Below are 18,329 nucleotides of genomic sequence, written 5' to 3' on the forward strand. Positions count from 1 at the left end.
GTGTAGTTCTCCAGCACGGGGGCGAAGCCGATCTCCAGATTGGCGCGCATCACGGGGCCGTCGGCCCCCAGCACCACCGAGCGGGTGCAGAACGGCAGGAAGTCCTGGTAGTGGGCCACGTCGGCCACCACTGCGTACATCTGCTCGTCCGAGTACCTTCAAGCGGGGGCGATTAATGCGCTGGCGCTGCTGGGGCGTGGGGGGCGACTTACCCGAGCAGCTGGCGCGCCCGGTAGCGCCGCTCCCGGTCCACCAGGCGCTGCATGTGCAGCTGGCGCCGACTCCCCGCTGCGCCCACCTACAACACACACCTACAGGCCTTAGAATCACGCCGCCCACTCAACTATCTATCGCTAATCAATCTATTGCTAATCCTCCCTAGACTGGCGGATCTGGCGCAGTATTTTCTGGTGCAGCAGGTGGGTGATGTTGCCGTCCACATGCTCCAGCGGCTGGTCGCGCCTCACGCTCAACTGAAACCACACCCGCAGGCCATTTCAAGTGGGGGACGCTAGCAGGGGGTGGGCGTTCACTAACCTCGATCTGCTGCACCAGCTCGATCTCCCTGGGGCTGGCCACGAAGTTGGTCACCTGGCAGGAGGCGGGGCTGCCGAGGCGCCCCACCCGCCCCACTCGATGGATGTAATCCGCCGGATACAGGGGGAAATCGTAGTTGACCACGTGTCCCACCTGGATGGTGTTCAGGCCGCGCGAGCCCACATCAGTGGCGGAGAGCACGCGCGATTCGCCCCTGAAACACGCCAGCCAATCGTGAAACACGCCGACCCAGACCGGAGCCACGCCCACCTCACGAACTGGCCCCACTGCTCGATGCGCAGCGCGTGGTTCATGTCGCCGCTGATGTTGGAGCAGGCGATGCCGTTCTCGCGCAGGAACATCGCCAGCCATTTGCAGGTGGGGTTGCGGTTGCTGAACACCAGCAGCGGCTCCTTCCTGCCGCCCTTGACCAGCTGCAGCAGGCTGGCCGGCTTGAGGGAGCGCGTGAGCCGCATGAAGTGCTGCCGGATGTGGAGCAGCGGGCGGTGCAGCAGCGGCGAAACCACGCGCTCCATCGTCTCGCTGTAGGGCTGCAGCACGTCGGGCAGGCGGCGCGGCAGGGTGGCGCTCACAAGCGCCAGCTGCGCTTGCGGCATGCGCCGCACCAGGCTTTCGACGCGCTCGGCGAAGGAATCGTCGGTGAGCGAGTCGGCCTCGTCCAGCACCAGCGCCTGCGTGTCCGCCAGCTTGTAGATGCCCACACTGGACAGTTTGCCCAGCACCCCTGGCGTGGCCACCAGCACGTCCACTTCTGCGAACTGCGGGTTGAGCATCGCCTGCTTCGTCTTGCCTGCAAGGCCCCAATTAAGCCTCCCAGGCTACGCCACAGGGAAATGTGCCCTACCTCCGACTAAAGTGTGGGCGCTCAGCCCCAGGGCGCCGCACAGACTGGCGGCCATTTCCCCCACTTGATGGGCCAGCTCGCGATTGGGCACCAGAACCACTAGTCGGGGCGCGTTTGGGAGGCCGCTAGGCCTCAGCCTCTGGATGAGCGGCACCAGATAGGCGGCTGTCTTCCCGCAGCCGGTCTCTGCCGCCAGAAGGGCGTGCTTTCCTGTTAGAGGGGGGCCATTAAACCAACCTCTCCGCCCTTGGAGGAGGCGACTGCCTCAGCAACGTACCTCCCAGCAAAGTGGCCACGGCCTCCTCTTGAAACTCCGTGGCGTTGTGGATGTTGTAGCTCTGCAGGGCTTCGACCATGCGCCCGTCAATGCCCAGCTCCCCGAAGGGGCGTCCCGGCGCCGCTGCCTCTGGCGGCAGCGGCAGCACGGTGAAGTGGTCGTTGCGCGCTTTGCCGTGGTTCCACCCTTTGGAGGCCAGCGGGACTTCCTCCAATTTGCCGTGCTCGGTGCCTTGATAATGGTTCAACTCGCTCCGTTTGCACGCTATCAGCAAAGGGCCTCTGGCCCTTTGCCCCAGCTTTGTCACCAAGGTGCGCCCTGCCATCTGGTCTTGGGGCCCCTTTCAGACGGGAAAACTTCCAAACAGCGTTTGTCAAACGATGCAAAAAACTGAGGTTATCTCGTGAAATGTTCTCAACCGTCATAGGAATTCGTGCGCGTCCTAAGATTGTTGACTAGCGTGGTGCAAACTTGGCAGCGCCGTAGGCGTTGCGACATAGACTGTAGTGCACTGGGCACCACAAAATATCCCCTTCTGTGGGGGATGTTCTGTGCTGGGCACAACATAAACCATAAACACAGATAAGAGAAGAGTTAGAGCTTTGGGGGCAGAGACAAGTCTGACTAGTCTGACAACTTGTCTCTGCTGGAGGACTATTTCCAAACCTGTCCTTGTCCTTTATGTATGTTCCAAACTCGCAAATTCATCCCGGTGAGGGGGTCAAGGTCCACCCAAAATGTGACTGTGTTTGCGGAACCGCGTAGGAATTTAGGTTAAGTGGTAGCATGCTGTCTGTGGGCAAAGTGGCTGTGAGAGGCTTTGCCAGCAAAGCCCCTTGGCAGGAGGTGGCCATCCCGATCCCCTGGGGCGAGATCAGGGGCAAATGGTGGGGCCCCCTGGACCGGAGGCCCATCCTGACGCTGCACGGCTGGCAGGTGAGTGTTTGTGGGGTTGCTGTGTGCTGTGGACTCAAGGGGCTGGTTTGCAGGACAACAGCGGAAGCTTCGACCGGCTGCTGCCGCTGCTGCAGGAGGAGCAGCGCAGCTTCCTCACCATTGACCTGCCGGGGCACGGGTTCTCCTCCCGTTTGCCCCCGGGGGTCTACTACGACTTCACGGCCTACATTCTCACGCTGCAGTACATCGCGCAGCACTTCCAGTGGCCGAAGTTGTCGCTGATGGGGCACTCCCTAGGGGGCATCACCGCCTACTCCTACACCATGCTCTACCCGCAGCAGGTGGACTTTGTCCTGTGCCTGGACGGCGCCAAGCCCCTGGTCCAGAAGAACCGCAGCTCGCTAATGGCCAAGAACCTGCAGGCGTTCCTACGCAACAACGCGTATGCGATGAGCGCGGAGGAGCCGCCCAGCTACAGTCTGGAGGAGATGAAGCAGCGCGTGCACCTGCCCAATCGGCGCTCGGTGGCCGTGGAGTTCGCCCCCTATTTGCTCTACCGCAACATTGAGCCGTCGCGGCGCAGCCCCGGCCAGTTCTACTTCACAAGGGACCCGCGGCTGCGGACGGGGGCGCTGATGGGGTTCCCGCAGGAGGAGATCGTCACTGAGGCGCACCACATCACCTGCCCCATTTTCCTGTGCAAGTCCACGGAGGGCTCCTACTTTGAGGAGAAGGAGAACTTCTACCAGGTGCTGGACGTGCTGAGGCGCAGCAGCGCCCACTGCGACTTTCAATATGTGGAGGGCACGCACCACGCGCACCTCAACCAGCCCGAGGGGCTGGCGCCGCAGCTGCGCCAGTTCCTGGCACGGCGCAGCCCTGCGGAGCCCCAAGTCGGCCTGAATGGGGCGCGCCTCGTAAGCGAAACCGAAGACCCGCGCGTGACCCGGAACGGGTCTTGGGTGACTGACCACAGTAGGTGCTAAGCATTATTTACCTACTAAAAAGTGTCTCAGCTGGGGCTCCGCCCCAAGTTGCGGGTGTTAGTGAGACGCTGATTAGATCGATATTTTTTGTTCATCGGGGGCTTCTTTGCGTTCCAGAACCTGCCAGTCCTGCCCCTGTCCAAAGATCCATCGTCCCCTACTCACCGCTGCCTGATTTTCCTGAATCCGAATATCAGCGTTCACGCACGGCTTATGTCGTCCAGGGACAGTCGTAAATAATACGCTGAAACAACCAGAATCTGGCGAATTTTGGCAAAGCCCGCCATCCTCAGGCATTTTTCGCGCAATAATAATTCGTCGCCCCCGATGTTCATCTCTCGGTGAACTCGCGCCGTCCTTTTCCCACCCGTTTTGGACGACAATGGCTAGCCACAAGCGTCTACGTATACGTTCAGGAAGTGTTCTGTGCCACAGATTACAGAGTCTCTAACCTTTGTGATCTGTGGGATAATCCTTCTTCTATGATCTGTGTTCCGCGCTGTAGTGACCTACTCGTCTTTATCAATGGCAGTGACATTCGCTGTCAACCGGCTCAACTAGTTAAAATCCCAACCGTTTAGGGCTCCAAAGGGCCCTTTTTCAGTGGAAAACATGTCGAGCCTCGTTAACATGCTGGTGGACATGGGCTTTGAGAAGGAACGCGTGTAAGTACCGGCAGGGCGCTAGAGACTGAGGTGAGGGTCGATGTTTGCGGGGCTTTTAGGGAGACGGCGGTGGCAAAGACCGGCAGCGCGGACGTGCAGGTGGTGATGGACTGGATGCTGGCCAACGAGGAGGAGCCGGCGGCGGTCGAGCCGAACCCGATGGCGCAGCCCGAACCGGAGGCGGCGCCCGCCGCCCTCGCCAAGTCCATCAAGTGCGACGAYTGCGGCAAACTGTTCAACAGCAGTGAGGAGGTGGAGTTCCACGCCTCCAAGTCCGGGCATGGCAACTTCTCGGAGTCCACCGAGGAGAAGAAGCCGCTGAGCGAGGAGGAGAAGAAGGAGCAACTGGCCAAGATCGAGGCGAAGCTGCGCCAGCGGCGCCTGGAGCGCGAGGCCCGCGAAAAGGAGGAGGCGCTGGAGCGCGAGCGGGCGCGCATCAAGTCCGGCAAGGACATGCTGGAAGCCAAAAAGGTAACTGGGGGAAGGTCCTCAAAGTCCCAGTACTCAACAGCAAAGGGTTTAGCGGCACGATGAGCTGGAGATGAAGAAAATCATCGAGCAGCGACGGCGCGAAAAGGAGGACGAGCTGAAAGCCAAGCAGCGGGTGCGCGAACAGATCCAGGCCGATAAACTGGCGCGCAAGGCCAAACAGGCCGGCCAGCCGCAGGAGGCGGCGCCCACGCCCCCAGTGCTAGCGGACAAACGCCCGCCGCAGGACTACAGCGAGGTGAAGCTGCAGATAAGACTGATCGACGGTAAGTCGCTTGCCCTGAACCGCGCACTCGACTCGACTTGCCCTAACGCCGCTCCACCCACAGGCAAAACGCTGAGCCAGAGCTTCGGGGCCAAGGAGCCCCTTTCCGCGGTGCGCCTGTACATCGAAATGAACCGCACGGACGGCGACGGCCCCTTCAAGCTGATGACCAGTTTTCCGCGCAAGGTTTTCAGCACCGACGACTACGACAAGCCCCTGGACACTCTCGGTAAGGCCCCCGTAAAATCGAGCCCCCGGGCTTCCGCTAAACGTTCCCGTTGTTGCAGGTTTGGCCCCGACGGCCACCCTCATCGTGTCAAAGTCATAAGTCTGTGCAGAGCGTCTGGTGGTTATTTACTCAATATACTTATCTCTAATTGGAAAGTTTCATCCAGTTTATTTACAGTAGGGACAATGAACAGTCGCTCGGGAGTTGACTAGGGGGGGCGCTGCTTGCTCTATCTCCGACTAGTTTTTCGACTATTCCTGATTGGGCAGTTGACTGGTGGGAAACCCTGTAAAGTTCCTGAATGGGGGCTGGACGCGCCTACACGGTGATCCACTGGATCAGYTTCAGCAGCCGGTAGACCCCGAGCAGGCGGCTGCGCTCGTCGGCGCTGTTTTGCCGCCACCCCGGCAGGGAAAATTTGGGGGGCCCCGAGCTGGGCGGCACCTGCGGGATGTACCAGACCAGCTTCTTCTGGTTGCAGTTGGTATCCAGGCCGAAGCGCGCGCGGTGCACCGGATTCGTGGGGTTGCAGTCTGCCAAAGACATTCCCGATGAGGGCGCATCCGCCATCTCATGCAGACCACTCACCGATCATCTCTAAGGTCTTGTTGAAGCAGATGCGGATCTCGCTGATGTAGCTGCTGTTGGTCTTCTTGTCCTGCACGCAGTGGATGATGGGCTCCTTGCCCAGGCCGCTCTTCAGGGCGTTGTAGAACTGGGCGACGTCGTAGCCCGTGCTGCTGGGCGACACGCCGCCCTTTGCCAGAATGTCCGCCAGCTCGTACTGGCGGTTCAGCTTCAGCCCCGTCTGGAAGTAGTTGGTCACGCTGTCCAGCAGCGGCAGCGAGGAGGCGCAAGTGCCGTGCTTCTTCCACTCGTGCGCCCAGAAGGAGTTCGGCTTGGTGTTCGCCTCCACGTTGATCCAGTAGGTGCTCAGATCCGCGAGCATCGGCGTGAGCTCCTCGGGGTTGAAGTGAATCGCCGACGGGCAGAAGACCGGCCCCTCGTGCCCTAAACCACTCTCGCGTTACATCAGGCGCTGCCGAACCGCTCCGGCTACTTGCCAGTCTTCGTGGGCCACACGCCGTGGATGGTCCACAGGTTCCTGTCCTTGGGCAGGTTGCAGGAGTTGGCACTGTTCGCCTCCTCCCACTCGCTGCACGTGGTCTGCGGCCACCTCTGCGAGAACATCAGATAGTCCCAGTCGCTGTAGGGGCTGGACGGGAACCTTTGGGGCGACGTGTGCGCCCGCCTGTCAAGTGGGGGCCACGCTATCAGTCGGAACGGGGGCTGCGCTCCACTTACCCTTCGAAGAGCAGGCAGGCCAGCAGCAGGGCCCAACTGGCGGACATTCTGCAACGTGGCTTAATGGCGCATCGGCGGTAACGGTTATCGTTTCAAATACCACAAAGACGCAGCGAATTAATAAACAAAAGATTATTTATGGCTGACTTCCGGGGATTGATTGGTTGGCGCACTGTCACTATCAGATGGTTGCGTATCAAGCGCGCCGTTGCCGGACTGCACAGGTTTTGACTGACTGCAGTCGCCATTTCCTCCGGAATAGATATCTACAGTGTTGCCGTGCTAGTTTTCAAGACGCAAAATGGTGCTGGCCGCACTAGAATTTAGCTTGCGATCGCGACTTTTAACGGCTTTAATGCGCCCTGCAGGGGTTTGCAAGGCAAAAACTGAATAGGCGGACCGCTAAACGATTTTAAGCAAACGCTCTAACCTATACAGCCCACGTGAACCACAATACAAAGAAAAGGTCGGTGTGTCCTACCTTGAACCATCGGAAAAATCTACTGAACTGGCCGCATATTCTCCTTGCTTAACTGGCGAAGCGCAAAATGGCGCAGCGTCAGGCCTGGGCCCCAAAACGCCTCCACCATTCCATCCTGGTAGCCGGTAGCTTCAGTCCTACTGCACCTGAACCCCGAACATTCGCCAATCCGTCCATGCACCCCCGCACAACACTCTTATACGCAAAACACAGTTTTTTGCAGGAAAACCTGGAAAAAACGCCCCGAAAACACAGCACTTTACAAGCAAATGACGCTTTGACCGGAAACAGCAGACGAACGAATGGGGGTGGGGAGCGGATCGTGCAGTGAATCCAGCTGCTCCGCCCGGCTATTTCGGGCAAAGCGCGCCCCCCAGGGCTTTGCCCTGGGGAGAATTGTTGCGGGGCAAAGGTCAGGGCCCCATGGTGCTCCTGAAACGGCCCCAGCCCCTGCGAGGACTTCAATTAAAGAGCAATTAGGCAAAAAGCACTTGGCAGCGCCATCTGGGCGCAGTGGCGGAAGCTCGGGAGCGGAGCGTGAGAGTAAAGCCGGGCTGCTTTGGCAATTGCGGCCCGTAAGAGGGCTCCGCCCCTCCAAAACCCACTTTGGGGTAAAAGTGGTGTGGTTTGCGCCCCCCTAGGGCCCAAAACTGCTGAAGACTACCCGACTTTGGGCGAATCGAGGGAATTTTGCGTTTCGCCCACGGCGCCCTCTTGAACGCCGACGGCACCACAGAGGGGCGTAGTGGGCGGCGTTGCCACTACACTGTTGCCGCCAGCCGCAAAGCGTCCCAATTCTGCAAGACTTTCGAAAAATCTAAAACCCGCCTCTATTAACCACAATAAACCTAGTCAACACTCGCTTAAATGTCGATTTTTGGTCGATACTGAAGCGTGAGCGGCGCGTTCTGGAAGCGCCAGCGCGTCACCACCACGAACTTGAGCGTGTGGTCCTTGCCCAGCAGCTCCTCATTGCACAGAATGTCGATTTCCCGATACTGATCCATCCCGTTCAGGATCTTCATGGCGATGAACTTCTTCAGGTGAAGAATGGTGGCCTGCGCCGAGCAGCGGATGTAGCGGCGCTTGAGCGCCCGCAAGTTCGCACTGATACACTCCAGACACACGTTCACCTGCTCGTCCTGCCGATGGTAATCGGAGGCGGCGTGCGGATCGTGCTGCAGATCCTCACTGTTCAGGTCCAGGTTCTGCAGCGGAATGTCCTTGGGGTTGGGCAGGCCGCGCACTCTGTAGAACTCGCGCTCCCTGCTCAGCTCCACCTCCATGAGGTTGGGCACCAGCTTGTAGACGATGTCCTGCATGGTGCGATCGAAGCTGATGTACTGTAGGGGATGCGACTGGTGGATGACGATGCTGCAGATGGGGCACGTGTTGTTCTCCTCCAGGTGCTTCACCAGGCAGCTTTTGCAAAATGTGTGCAGACACTCGGTGACGGTGGTGGCGTCGATCAAGTACCCCTTGCAGATCTTGCACGCGATGTGATTGTTGATGGACCGGAGGCGAATGCGCCGCTCCACCAGCTGCGCCATCTCCCGGCTAGAACGCGCAAGCGGCGCACTGCGGCGACTCGGGACCGTGCTGCGCCTGCGCCCTCACGTAGTCTTGCACGTTGAAGCGCTGCGGATCAGCGTTGGCTGCGCTGCGACTCGTCAGGTCCCTAAAAATGCACTGTAAACCATCCATTAAAGCGCCTGGTGGGGGACCTGCCTGGCAATGGCGTGGAAAGCCAGCTCCACGTTCTGTCCACTCTTGGCAGAAGTTTCCATGAACGTCACCCGGTACTCTCGAGCCAGGCGCTCGCCTTCCTCACGTTTTATTGCCCTGTCACTCCCGCAGTCGGCCTTGTTGCCTGGAAAACAGTGAGGAGGACCGTTGGAGTGCAGGCGTAAGCGTTCACTCACCTAGAAGCATGATGACGACGTCATCATGCGCGTAATCCTTGATCTCGCCCAGCCACGCCCTAATGTTGTCGAAGCTCTTCTTGTTCGTTACGTCGTAGAGGAGCAAAAGGGCTGCAAACAATGCCAGTGAAACGCCGGTTCTTTCCGACCTGCCCCGGTATTGGCGAGTTGTGCAAAAACTCCAGTCAACAGCTGCCAGGCTGTCCTTGTCTGGCGCATTGGCAAGCGGCCCCTGGACGGTCTCGCTTCAATACCGGGGCGATTCGCCAAGTGCTTACCATGGGCGTCCCGGTAGTAGGCATGGGTGACGCACCGGAACCGCTCCTGACCTGCGGTGTCCCAAATTTGCAGTTTCACCTTGCTGTCATCGACCTGCACCACTTTGGTCTGGAAATTTTGGGCGTGAAACTCCCGCAACCCACACCTCTGGACGGACTCACCGTGAATCCGATGCCCACAGTGGCGGAGAACTTGCTGGACTCGAACTTGCCGGTGTCGAACTTCACCAGCAGGGAGGTTTTCCCGACGCCACTGTCCCCTAGCAAAATAGTCTGGACAGCATTGGAGTTGGCCACTAGTTTTCGGACTCACCTTGTGCACTGGCACCTCGGCGTCCTCTAATTGGTTGCACAGGTTGATGACGTCGATAGAGGGCTGGTACCCGCGGTAGCCGGTGGGGGAGTGGGTGCCCCGCTGCCCGTCCTCCGGCACCTCTAGACGCGCCTCCACAGCCTCAAAAACGTCATCGTCCATGGAGTCCTCCCGATCGGTCATAGTGGGCGCCTGCCGGCAACATATGCCCACCTCAAAAACCGCACTGTTCCAGCATTCGCCGGTTACCTTTGCTGGTCGCGATGGGAGCGCCCATTGGGGTGCACGCCGGGACTGTCCAGAACCACTCCAGAAAAACCGCTCCAAACGGGATAAACAAATGGCAGCCTGTTGGGCGACCGACTGGCTGGAAGACCTACACGCAAATAAACAGCCGACAAGGACGGCACTAGGGAACGGCCATGAGCGCGAGCGAGAGGCCACTAGGATCAATGCGCCGCCAGCAAGGGAGCCGGCCAAGGCCGAAGGCCCCCCCATTTCTGCCTCACTCGCTCCCATTGGACTCATCCGCCACAACCAAACCGGTTTTTAATTAAAAATGAATCTGGCACACTTACCAGACCAGATCGGGCCACTTTCCAACTAACACCGGTATGGACCTTTTCGAGGCGCATTCGCCATTCCGCTAGGAAATTGCTCAAAACCAGGATCGAGGAGGAAGCAAGGACCGTAACAAGCCAACACACACATAAAGGCTATTATTTAGAACTATAGACAGTGAACAGAGTGGATAATAATAGTAAAAGCAAACGGCGTCCGAAGTTTACAGAATGTAGTCGAGCTCGTACCTGATGTACTGGTTCTTGGGGTCGTTGGCGATGCGCGGATATCCGGCCACCAACGCGTCCTGTCCCCCAATGTAGAGCGAGTTGTAGATCTTCCAGTAGACGTCGCGCACTTTGCGCGCCGGATGGAACAGCCCCTGAAACGCGCAAAGCCCGGTGATTTCCACCCGATCAAAACCCTTCCGGATGCTCACCTGCAGCGAGTACTGGAGCACCTTGATGGGGCCCAAGGCGACCCGCATGCCCTCGATGGCGTCCATGAAGGCCTGCACCAGATGGGGCGACGTTTCGAAGATGTTGGGCCAGACGTAGTTGAGCAGATGGACCAGCGCGTCCTCGCACCCGAACCCGTACACGCCCAGCGCCATGTGCTTGATGGCTGCGCAGGCCGTTTGCCTGTGCACCAAGTCGCGGTCCATCAGCGCGTCCTCCAACAGCGGCGCCACTGCGTAGATGTAGTCCTTGCCTGCGACACCCCGGAAAAACCGTGTTACTTTTTGGCCCGCCCCGGTATCAGCTGGCGGTGCGACAACTGCCCGGCGCTGCGCAGGCAACCGACATCAACAACCCACTGGCCCTCTTTGTCAGTTGCACGGGCAAGCGGCCAGTTGAGGCTCGCGCTTCAATACCGGGGCGCTTTGATTACTTGATGTACTCACCCATTTCTCCGATGTACTCGAAGAGGAAGCTGAGCGACTTGAGCACGCCGTTTTGGACGTTGAGCTCGGGCACCCGGTACTCGTTCATCAGCGCCGGCAACACCGTGAACGGGGAGCAGGTTTCGGCCACGATGGCGATCGCCACCGTGGTGCAGACGCGGTTCTGGCGCTCCTGCACTTTGAGGTTGTTGAGCAGCGTTGCCAGCACGTCGTGGGGCCCGATGGCCTTGGCTATGTAGCCGAACGTGTTCACCGTCGCTCTCCGGATGGCCTTCTTGTGGGCCTTCAGCAGCTCGAGCAGCTCGAAGCAGATGCGCATCCATTCGCGCGCTGACACATACTCGGGGCCGCGGTCCGCAATGCGCCCCACCAAATCGATGCAGTTCTCCTGCACCTTTTCGTGCCGGTTCTTCAGAATGGGTGTCAGCCGCGGCAGCAGGTCCTTAATCGGCGGCGTCATCTTCGTCATGCCTGTAACAACCAGTAAACTTAGCCCAATCTGGCAACTGTGCCCACTGACAGTTACGCACCAATCACGTTCACGATGGCCTTGAGGGCGCCTAGAATGGAGCCGAGCACCTCCGGGTACTCCTCGCCGAGGTACTCGTACAGGACCACGCCCAAATGGCCCATCAGTTTCTCCTCCTGGCAGGTTTTCATCACGACGGCGATGCGCGAAATCAGGTCGGCCGCCTGCTGGCGCACCTTGGCCGACTTGTTGTTGAGTCGCCACAGGATGGTGCCGCAAATCTGCGGCAAATACGGCTTGACGCGCTTGCCCAGCTGGTTCACTATGGTCCCGAATCCGTTCAGCATCACCACATCCTCAGTGGTTTGCTCCTGGAACGCGTAGAGAATGCCGTCGATCAGTTGCTCCTCCAGGCGGGAGTCGATGTCGGCCGCCCCCAAGTTGCCCATGATTTTCTCGATGCTCTCCATCACCATTTTCCGGTAGGCTTCGTTCTCGTCCTTCAGATCGTCCACTATGCGGTTGATGATTTCGGAGGCGCCCACTTTATTGGCAATCTCCACTGTCGTGTCCACCAGTTGCCTGTGGAAAGGCGGCGTTTATTGCAGACAAATCACTTTTTGAGCCGCCCCGGTATTTGAGGGAACGGAGCGCGCGGGCGCAAGCCCACGCACCTGACAAGGATGGCCTGCGAGGGCTTCGCAGCGGAAACGGCCTTGAAAGGGGCCGCGCCCACAATACCAGGGCGGCGCCAAAAGAAGGCTGAGCAGGCACCACGTGGCAGTACCTGTAATTGCGCCTGTCCAGCGCCATGCGGTGGTTCCAGAAGTGCTTGAAGAACTGCGGCAGGATCTCCTCCTTGATGTACTGCGGCTCGACGCCGTCGGTCGAACAGCACTGTTTCACCACCTTGAGGACGATCTTCTTCATCTCCTCGTCCGGGGACTGGAACTCCCGGATGAGGATCAGCATCACCTCCCTGGTGTAGTAGTTCGCGTACTCGGCGTCCATCAGCGGAATCAGGTAGCCGATGGCCTTCAGGAAGGCCGCCAGGCCTTTGCCGCGATGCGTCCGTATGCCTGCAAAAGTCCACCCCATCAACTACCGTCCAGCGCGCCAGATGGCGCTAGCGTCCCGTACCTTTCCACAAAGGCTTCAGCACCGAGTCGAAGCTCTCAATGCCGTAGGGCGTGGCCGCCTCCGCCAAGGCCGCAATGCCGAGGGCGGTGATGGTGCGCACCTTTTGCTGCTCGTCGACCAGCCCGTGCTCGATGATCTCCACCAACGACTTGAGATGGGGCAGGATGGCGCAGCCCATCAGGATGGCGATTTGCTGCACGATCTTGATGCCGGTGTGGCGCGCCTGCCACGACTTCTTCGAGCGACAGACGGCCTTGAGGAAGGGCAGCAGGGAGGGGATGCCCAAGGCCGACGCGACCACTGCAAAGGCTCGCGCCGTCGTGTTGCGCACGTACTCATCGATGTTGTCGATGTCGGGCCGCATGGTGGAGATCATGGTGGCGAGGCCGGCGGCCTTCGCCAAGTTGGAGATGATCTCCCGGCCCTCCACGCGCGCGTAGTAGTCTTCGTCGATCAGCAGCGGCTCGATCACCACCAGGATCTTGTGCACGTAGGGACGCACCAGATCGTCCAGCTTGTACAGGATGCGGTCGATCACCTTGACCAGCAGATGGCGCTCCTGGTCCTCCAACGTGGGACTCATCAGCAGCGGCAGGATCTGATTGAACAGTGGCCCCGCCCCGAACTCGCGCGCCTTGTCGGTGATCTGGCGCAAGGCCGCCTTGCGCATCGGGGGCGTGCCGTTCTTGATCTTGAGCAGCAGCTTCATGATCTTGCGCTCCTTCTGCTCCTCGGGGCTGAGCGCCTCCTCGTCCACATCGACCAGCAGTTTGTCGAAATACTGCGCATCCTCCGGCTTCATGAAGGGCAGATTCTGGCCCTTGGGCTGATTGTCCATGTACTTGGCCGACTTGTCCTCGTTCTGCATGAAAAAGCCCACGGGGGTTTGGCCGACTAGCGGCGTGGGCGTGGCTGTGAGCTTGCGCGCCGGCGTTCTGATCGGGATGTAGCCGGCAGGGGGCGGCAACACTTTGTAGCCGGGCGGGAACATGGCGTCCAGTTCGTCGTCCGAATAGGGGCGGTTGCGCTCGTCGATCTCCCGCTCCCACCTAAACGCCTGCAGCTGTTCGGGCGTCATCGACGCCAAATGACCTGCGGGTGGGCAAAAGGCCTGTTAACCCCCCACTGCTGTCGTCTTAACCCAGCTGGAAAACCTACCAGGAGTGGGCGTGGCCATGGCCATGGCCTTGGTGCCAACGGGGGTGGAGCCGCCGGGCGTCAGCATGGGCGTGGCATGCCCTGGGGTGCCGTGGGGGGTTTGCGGCGTCATCGCGCCTGGCGTCATACTGACGCTGGGCGTGGCCGCCGATGGCGTCTCGTCCCATCTGGAGCGCCGCTTGGAGGCCCCTAAACAAACCCCGTTAAACGCCAACCAAACTGAAAAGGGGCTACTCACCTGGAGTGGGGGTTTCCTGGATGAGATCCGCCCCAGTGCGGTCGGTTCTGGGCGTCTCCGCCCACCCGCTTGAATGCCCAGGGGTCTCGCGCTCAGTCTTGGGCGTCTCGTCCCATCGGTTGCGCCTGGAGGAGGCTTTATCGTGGCCGGGCGTCTCTCGGCCCGGAGTGGCGGCGCCTGGTGTGGCGTCCCACATGCGCGTGGACTGCCCCGGCGTCGCCCCTGGCGTCTCGCTGCCCTTATGTCCGGGCGTCTCATCCCAGCGGATGTCCGCTGGGGTTTTCTGCGTTAAACCCGCCTTAATTGCCAACCCTTTAAACTCCCCAAGTTAATACACTTACGTCGCCTTCCCAAACTGGGGTGGCTGCAGTGCTGGGGGTGGACACGGACAGCGTCTTCTTCTTGGCAGGGATGAAGGTTTCCTCGACCGTCTGGTCCCAGCGGCCGCGCTTTTTAGGGGCCGGCTTTGCGTCCCCGTTCTGCGGCTTCAGCGTCCCGTCCTTGGCGCGCTCGATTATTTTTCGGCGCACCTGCAAGCGCAGCAATGAGACTAGTGAAGGGCGCCTTGCGTCGAGGCGCAGCGCAACTTACCTCGTTTTCCTCGCCTTTGAGCAACGTCTCCTTCATGATCTGGGTGTATCCGCGCGCATTCACTTCGGGCGTTTTCCCGCCTGCAACCAAAACGGAAACCAAAAGGGTACTTTAGTGCCATGAAGCGCTTGGGTGTCGCAAAGTGTTGGCCCGGAAAAGGGCCCCAACACGGGCCGAACCAAGCCGCCCATGCGGCCGGTTGGATTCGGCACCGTTTTGGCTTGACTGAGATCGACTGGCAGCCACATTGTCCACTGCCGATCGATTAGCCGCAGGATAATGTGGCTACCAGATAGGATACGTACGTGCCGGCCGCAGCCATCAGTGGGACCTTTCTTCCTAACTGTTTGGTGAAATTGAACCTAGAAATAGGCTGGGGTAAATTAATAGATTTCTGATCATGTCACACACACTTTCACGCCTGTTTCTCATATACGGTTACCATTCGGTAGTTTATAATGGGCGACTTATCCCCCGTTTGGCGTAGCCACAACCTACATCTGGACCTCAATTGAGAACAAAATCAGTAATTAGTCTCGAGTCTGGTGGATTCGCGCGCTTCCATTCACACATACAACCCCATTTTCATGTTAAAAAAGGCCCCCCGCATGGGGGCAGATTCACTTAAGGGCTAGACACACGTACCATCAGCGAAAGGGTCGGCGCGCTCCGGACTGATTATCATGCGACGTCGCTTCTGCCGGTACTCGTCCTCGCGGTCGGCGATCGTGGGCCGGCGCCTATCCGCAAACGGATCATAGTCCTTTTCGCTCTAAAACCCCGAAAACCCATCAAAAAACGAACAGTCACAAAGGGGGCGCAAGCCCTACCTGCGCAATGTCGTTCAGCAGGGCCACGGGGGCCCCCAGGCCTGTGCGCTTCTGCGAATAGCCCACTTCCTCCTCCTCGTCGTCCACCTCATCGTTGGCCGCAATGGAGGTGACGTACCCCTCGTACTTTTTGTCCTTGCCATCGTAGATTTCGCTGTCGAAAAAGCCGCTCTCGCCCAAGCTGACGCCTTTCTCGCCGCCCTCCGGTGGGGCCTCCTTCTTCTTGCTCTGAATGTCCCTGATCTGGGCTTCGATATCTAGCCAGCGCAAAGTGAGGTTAGGACACGACAACACTAGCTGGGGCTTTCGGGGCCTACATACCTTCATGGGTGCGTGGAATATCCATGGTGGGGGTCACTCTATTCTGTCCTTTGCGCTCGTATCGGGCTCTAAAACATGCTTTGGGGCTCAACTCGATATAACAAACACACTTTGTTGACGGCTCAATACAAAATGGCCGCCACAGATAAAGACAAACGACGCAACGTCGGTTCTTCTTCTGTTTTAATTAATGCTCCTATTAAGGCGTGGTCACCCTTAACACTGATAGTCAGCAAAAATCGAGCCTTTTCTCCCTTTGTAAAAGGGATTTTCGGATGTCGATAGGGCGTGGTTTTCCTAGGGAAAAATCAAACATAAACACTGAGAGAAAATTAATTTAAAATTTCTGTATATTTGTGGAAAACTGCCTGTCAAAACACGCACAATCACAAGCATCAGTGGCGAGCGGCAAATTCCAGCCCCTGTGCACTCCGCCGAGCTGTCACACCGTACATTGAACTTAACCTCTAAACCGAACATTTGGTGCGAGTGGGGCGCAGCTGGGGGCCCGGCCCCCAGCGGCGTCCATGTGTCGTGAGAACTAGTCCATGGGCGCGGGGCGCCCTATTGGAGCACCAGGCCGACGTTGTTGGGCGCCATCGACGGGCACTTCCAGTTGTAGAGGTAGTATTGCAGCTTCCCGTCGCCGATGCCGAACTTCAGGGGCTCCAGGAACTGCGCATTGTCCATCAGATCCAGCGCGTTGAACACGTCGAAGCCCAGCTGCTTGGCGCTGATCAGCGCGTCCTGCATCAGGGCCACCCAGGGCGTCCGGGTGCTGACGTTGTAGAAGCTGTAGGCCGCCTGCAAGACCTCAGAGGTGACTCAACTGGGCACAGGGGGCCGAAGGCAGGGTTACCTTGAGATTCTTGTGCACTGGATGGTGCATGACACTGCTAGGCAGCGTGTAGTAGCTGACAAAGTCAGTGATCTGGCCGCCGGTCTCCACGACGAAGCTCTCGATTATATTGGGGCGCGGCGTGAACCAATGCACAAAGTCCTCCTTGCTGAAGTGGGGCGCCATCTCAAAGCGCCCCAAGTACTACAATTTAACCGGTTAAGCTAGATTTACTGGAGGGTGATCGAGGGCAATGACCTGGTTGAGCAGCCGGTGGGCCCCATCGACGTCCTGGGGGCGCAGCTTGTGGAACCCGGGGGTGGCGGGCGCGTCCGGCAGCTTGTACAGCTTCAAGGTGCGCTGCATGGTCATGTTCCGCGACAAGTAGGAGAACTTGACCTAAAACCGCCAACGTTTAAAGAAGCGGGGCTGGGCCCCCCAATGCTCACCTCAATGAGCTTCCGGGGGTTCAGCGATCGGTGCCAGTAGGTGCAGGTGGACACCGGCTTGGGGATCACAATGCCCGCAGTGTAGACCGCTTGGAAAACCCCCGTGAGGTTGACGCGCCGCGTAATTTCCCGGATCAGCACCGGGGCCATTCGCTTGGCTCGCAGCTTTTTGTGTACGCACAGGAAATTGATCTCGACCATCCGCTGGCGCTTCTTGTAAATGTCCAGCGTGGCTGGAATGGCCGAAATGAAGCCGACTAGGCGGCCGCTGTGGACCACACGGACCCCGCAGTGCCAGTCGCTCTTCCAGCCGGGGGGCTGCAACGCCCTGCAATCGCGAATGGGGCTCACCACCAAAACCCCTCAAACCCGTCACTCACCATTTGAGGAACTCCGGCTGATAGTCGAAGCGGAACATCGCGTCGTCATCCTCCACGTAGTTCTCATTCAGCAGCGTGTAGAGCTCGGTTAGGATCAGCGGATCGTCCAAGTGCAGGGTGTCCCACTTGAAGCCCCCCGGCAGCGAATAGGGCTCCTGCCTGATGTCYTTCGGGTCACATGCCGGCTCGATCGCCTCATTCACCGTCACCTTCTCGTCTAAAAACACCGGGGATCAGCCCGATAATCCCCCGGGACTTACCTGAGGGAGCTACGCACCCATCTTGGGAACGGGCTGCGTGTTCCAGAACTGGTAGGACTTCTTCAGGGCCTCCTCGGGCGTCTTGGCCGGCTTCTGAGACAGTGTGTACAGTTCCATCGCCGCCTTCAGTTCGTTGATCGTGATGGTGTTGAGCGGATTGGCCAGCCCCGTCGGGTCTTCGCCAGTACCATTGGCGCTGCCAAACAAACACTGATGTTAGGTTAGGGGGTGGGCCCCGTTGTATCGATTTTTCGCTCGGGCGAAAATGGGGGCCGCAGCCGCTCCCCAATGGGTAGCAGGGCCGGTTACCTTTCGCTCTCGAGCTCTGGGGCGGGGTCTGCGTCCCCCTTTGGGGGCTTTTTGGGCGAATTTCGCTCCTCCTTGCCTGACATTTTGCCGAGTAATGCCAATGACAGCTCGCGGCTGGGCGATTTCAGCGGGACCGGCGTTGCCAGGTCCATAACTGCATGAACCCCGCCCATGTTTTTAAAATTTATAAAATGTGAGTGAGAGAAATGTGAAATGAGCAGAAACAGGACGGAAAACTTTGAAAATTTTTCATAATCTTTGCACCTAAGTGTCTGATATTCAATTTTCGCTTTCTGCGTCAAAACTACTCGCATTTCCTCACTCATGAGGTGATGATTAAATCGCGTTTTCAATTCTCTATCCAACGATGCC

At 58.8% G+C, this 18,329-nt stretch overlaps 7 protein-coding genes across 9 annotated transcripts in view; 2 read left to right on the forward strand and 5 right to left on the reverse strand.

Annotated features, from left to right (window-relative positions):
- Positions 1–2,096, reverse strand: part of LOC109542004 (probable ATP-dependent RNA helicase DDX28) — a gene marked incomplete in the record, with an annotated part of 2,245 nt that extends 149 nt beyond the window's left edge. Inside the window, 6 exon segments of the mRNA XM_048663000.1 lie at positions 1–156; positions 213–298; positions 538–751; positions 808–1,348; positions 1,403–1,612; positions 1,680–2,096. Coding sequence (XP_048518957.1) covers positions 1–156; positions 213–298; positions 538–751; positions 808–1,348; positions 1,403–1,612; positions 1,680–2,004 — 1,532 coding nt within the window.
- A 134-nt stretch (positions 2,097–2,230) lies between these two features.
- LOC109542003 (probable serine hydrolase) lies at positions 2,231–3,656 on the forward strand. Its single transcript, XM_019911026.2, has 2 exons — positions 2,231–2,615; positions 2,669–3,656. The coding sequence occupies exons 1-2, from the start codon at positions 2,466–2,468 to the stop codon at positions 3,560–3,562; spliced, it is 1,044 nt and encodes a 347-aa protein (XP_019766585.2). The 5' UTR covers positions 2,231–2,465; the 3' UTR covers positions 3,563–3,656.
- Positions 3,657–4,042: 386 nt separating this feature from the next.
- LOC109542005 (UBX domain-containing protein 1) lies at positions 4,043–5,365 on the forward strand. Its single transcript, XM_019911029.2, has 5 exons — positions 4,043–4,227; positions 4,287–4,698; positions 4,751–4,982; positions 5,046–5,210; positions 5,269–5,365. Exons 1-5 carry the CDS (start codon positions 4,175–4,177, stop codon positions 5,307–5,309), a joined length of 903 nt encoding a protein of 300 aa, XP_019766588.1. The 5' UTR covers positions 4,043–4,174; the 3' UTR covers positions 5,310–5,365.
- On the reverse strand, positions 5,349–6,718 carry LOC109542006 (ribonuclease Oy). The gene is made up of 4 exons (XM_019911030.2): positions 6,516–6,718; positions 6,275–6,462; positions 5,799–6,221; positions 5,349–5,743 (listed from the first exon to the last, which is right to left on the reverse strand). Exons 1-4 carry the CDS (start codon positions 6,560–6,562, stop codon positions 5,529–5,531), a joined length of 873 nt encoding a protein of 290 aa, XP_019766589.1. The 5' UTR covers positions 6,563–6,718; the 3' UTR covers positions 5,349–5,528.
- Positions 6,719–7,809: 1,091 nt separating this feature from the next.
- Positions 7,810–10,154, reverse strand: LOC109542002 (polycomb group RING finger protein 3). 2 transcript variants are annotated; one of them, XM_019911024.2, is made up of 7 exons: positions 9,759–10,154; positions 9,510–9,701; positions 9,359–9,469; positions 9,197–9,305; positions 8,919–9,029; positions 8,725–8,866; positions 7,810–8,674 (listed from the first exon to the last, which is right to left on the reverse strand). In XM_019911024.2, exons 1-7 carry the CDS (start codon positions 10,035–10,037, stop codon positions 8,554–8,556), a joined length of 1,065 nt encoding a protein of 354 aa, XP_019766583.2. In that variant the 5' UTR covers positions 10,038–10,154; the 3' UTR covers positions 7,810–8,553. The 2 variants fall into 2 exon arrangements, with proteins under 2 accessions (XP_019766583.2, XP_048518979.1); XM_048663022.1 differs by lacking the exons at positions 9,197–9,305; positions 9,359–9,469; positions 9,510–9,701; positions 9,759–10,154 and having other exon boundaries at positions 8,919–9,030.
- Positions 10,155–10,213: 59 nt separating this feature from the next.
- Positions 10,214–15,876, reverse strand: LOC109541999 (splicing factor 3B subunit 1). 2 transcript variants are annotated; one of them, XM_019911021.2, is made up of 13 exons: positions 15,722–15,876; positions 15,401–15,657; positions 15,216–15,342; positions 14,571–14,650; positions 14,321–14,509; positions 13,980–14,262; positions 13,742–13,930; positions 12,584–13,675; positions 12,231–12,522; positions 11,505–12,025; positions 10,975–11,445; positions 10,510–10,781; positions 10,214–10,452 (listed from the first exon to the last, which is right to left on the reverse strand). In XM_019911021.2, the coding sequence occupies exons 1-13, from the start codon at positions 15,744–15,746 to the stop codon at positions 10,294–10,296; spliced, it is 3,957 nt and encodes a 1,318-aa protein (XP_019766580.1). In that variant the 5' UTR covers positions 15,747–15,876; the 3' UTR covers positions 10,214–10,293. The 2 variants fall into 2 exon arrangements, with proteins under 2 accessions (XP_019766580.1, XP_019766581.1); XM_019911022.2 differs by lacking the exons at positions 15,216–15,342; positions 15,401–15,657; positions 15,722–15,876 and adding an exon at positions 14,876–15,209.
- A 177-nt stretch (positions 15,877–16,053) lies between these two features.
- Positions 16,054–18,329, reverse strand: part of LOC109542013 (BRCA1-associated protein) — a 6,256-nt gene continuing 3,980 nt past the window's right edge. Inside the window, exons 7-12 of the mRNA XM_048662988.1 lie at positions 17,666–17,844; positions 17,389–17,605; positions 17,009–17,336; positions 16,818–16,958; positions 16,581–16,763; positions 16,054–16,525 (exon numbers count right to left, since the gene is read on the reverse strand). Coding sequence (XP_048518945.1) covers positions 16,286–16,525; positions 16,581–16,763; positions 16,818–16,958; positions 17,009–17,336; positions 17,389–17,605; positions 17,666–17,844 — 1,288 coding nt within the window. The 3' untranslated portion in view covers positions 16,054–16,285. The remainder of the gene's footprint in view (positions 16,526–16,580; positions 16,764–16,817; positions 16,959–17,008; positions 17,337–17,388; positions 17,606–17,665; positions 17,845–18,329) is intronic.

This window comes from Dendroctonus ponderosae, unplaced genomic scaffold, assembly GCF_020466585.1.
Source record: "Dendroctonus ponderosae isolate FM_Combo_2020 unplaced genomic scaffold, Dpon_F_20191213v2 Dpon_F_20191213_12, whole genome shotgun sequence".
NCBI lineage: Eukaryota > Metazoa > Arthropoda > Insecta > Coleoptera > Curculionidae > Dendroctonus > Dendroctonus ponderosae.

Excerpts from the sequence above, each read along its gene's own strand:
- LOC109542002 (XM_019911024.2), bottom strand. The coding sequence starts at position 10,037 with ATGAGTCCAATGGGAGCGAGTGAGGCAGAAATGGGGGGGCCTTCGGCC. Across the intron at positions 9,702-9,758 it reads TCCCATCGCGACCAGCAAAG|GCGCCCACTATGACCGATCG; the intron begins GTAACCGGCGAA and ends TGTTGCCGGCAG. Across the intron at positions 9,030-9,196 it reads CTACTACCGGGACGCCCATG|CCCTTTTGCTCCTCTACGAC; the intron begins GTAAGCACTTGG and ends CATTGTTTGCAG.
- LOC109542003 (XM_019911026.2), top strand. The coding sequence starts at position 2,466 with ATGCTGTCTGTGGGCAAAGTGGCTGTGAGAGGCTTTGCCAGCAAAGCC. Across the intron at positions 2,616-2,668 it reads TGACGCTGCACGGCTGGCAG|GACAACAGCGGAAGCTTCGA; the intron begins GTGAGTGTTTGT and ends GCTGGTTTGCAG.
- LOC109541999 (XM_019911021.2), bottom strand. The coding sequence starts at position 15,746 with ATGGATATTCCACGCACCCATGAAG. Across the intron at positions 14,263-14,320 it reads CCCCAGTTTGGGAAGGCGAC|AAAACCCCAGCGGACATCCG; the intron begins GTAAGTGTATTA and ends GGTTTAACGCAG. Across the intron at positions 11,446-11,504 it reads GGCCATCGTGAACGTGATTG|GCATGACGAAGATGACGCCG; the intron begins GTGCGTAACTGT and ends TGGTTGTTACAG.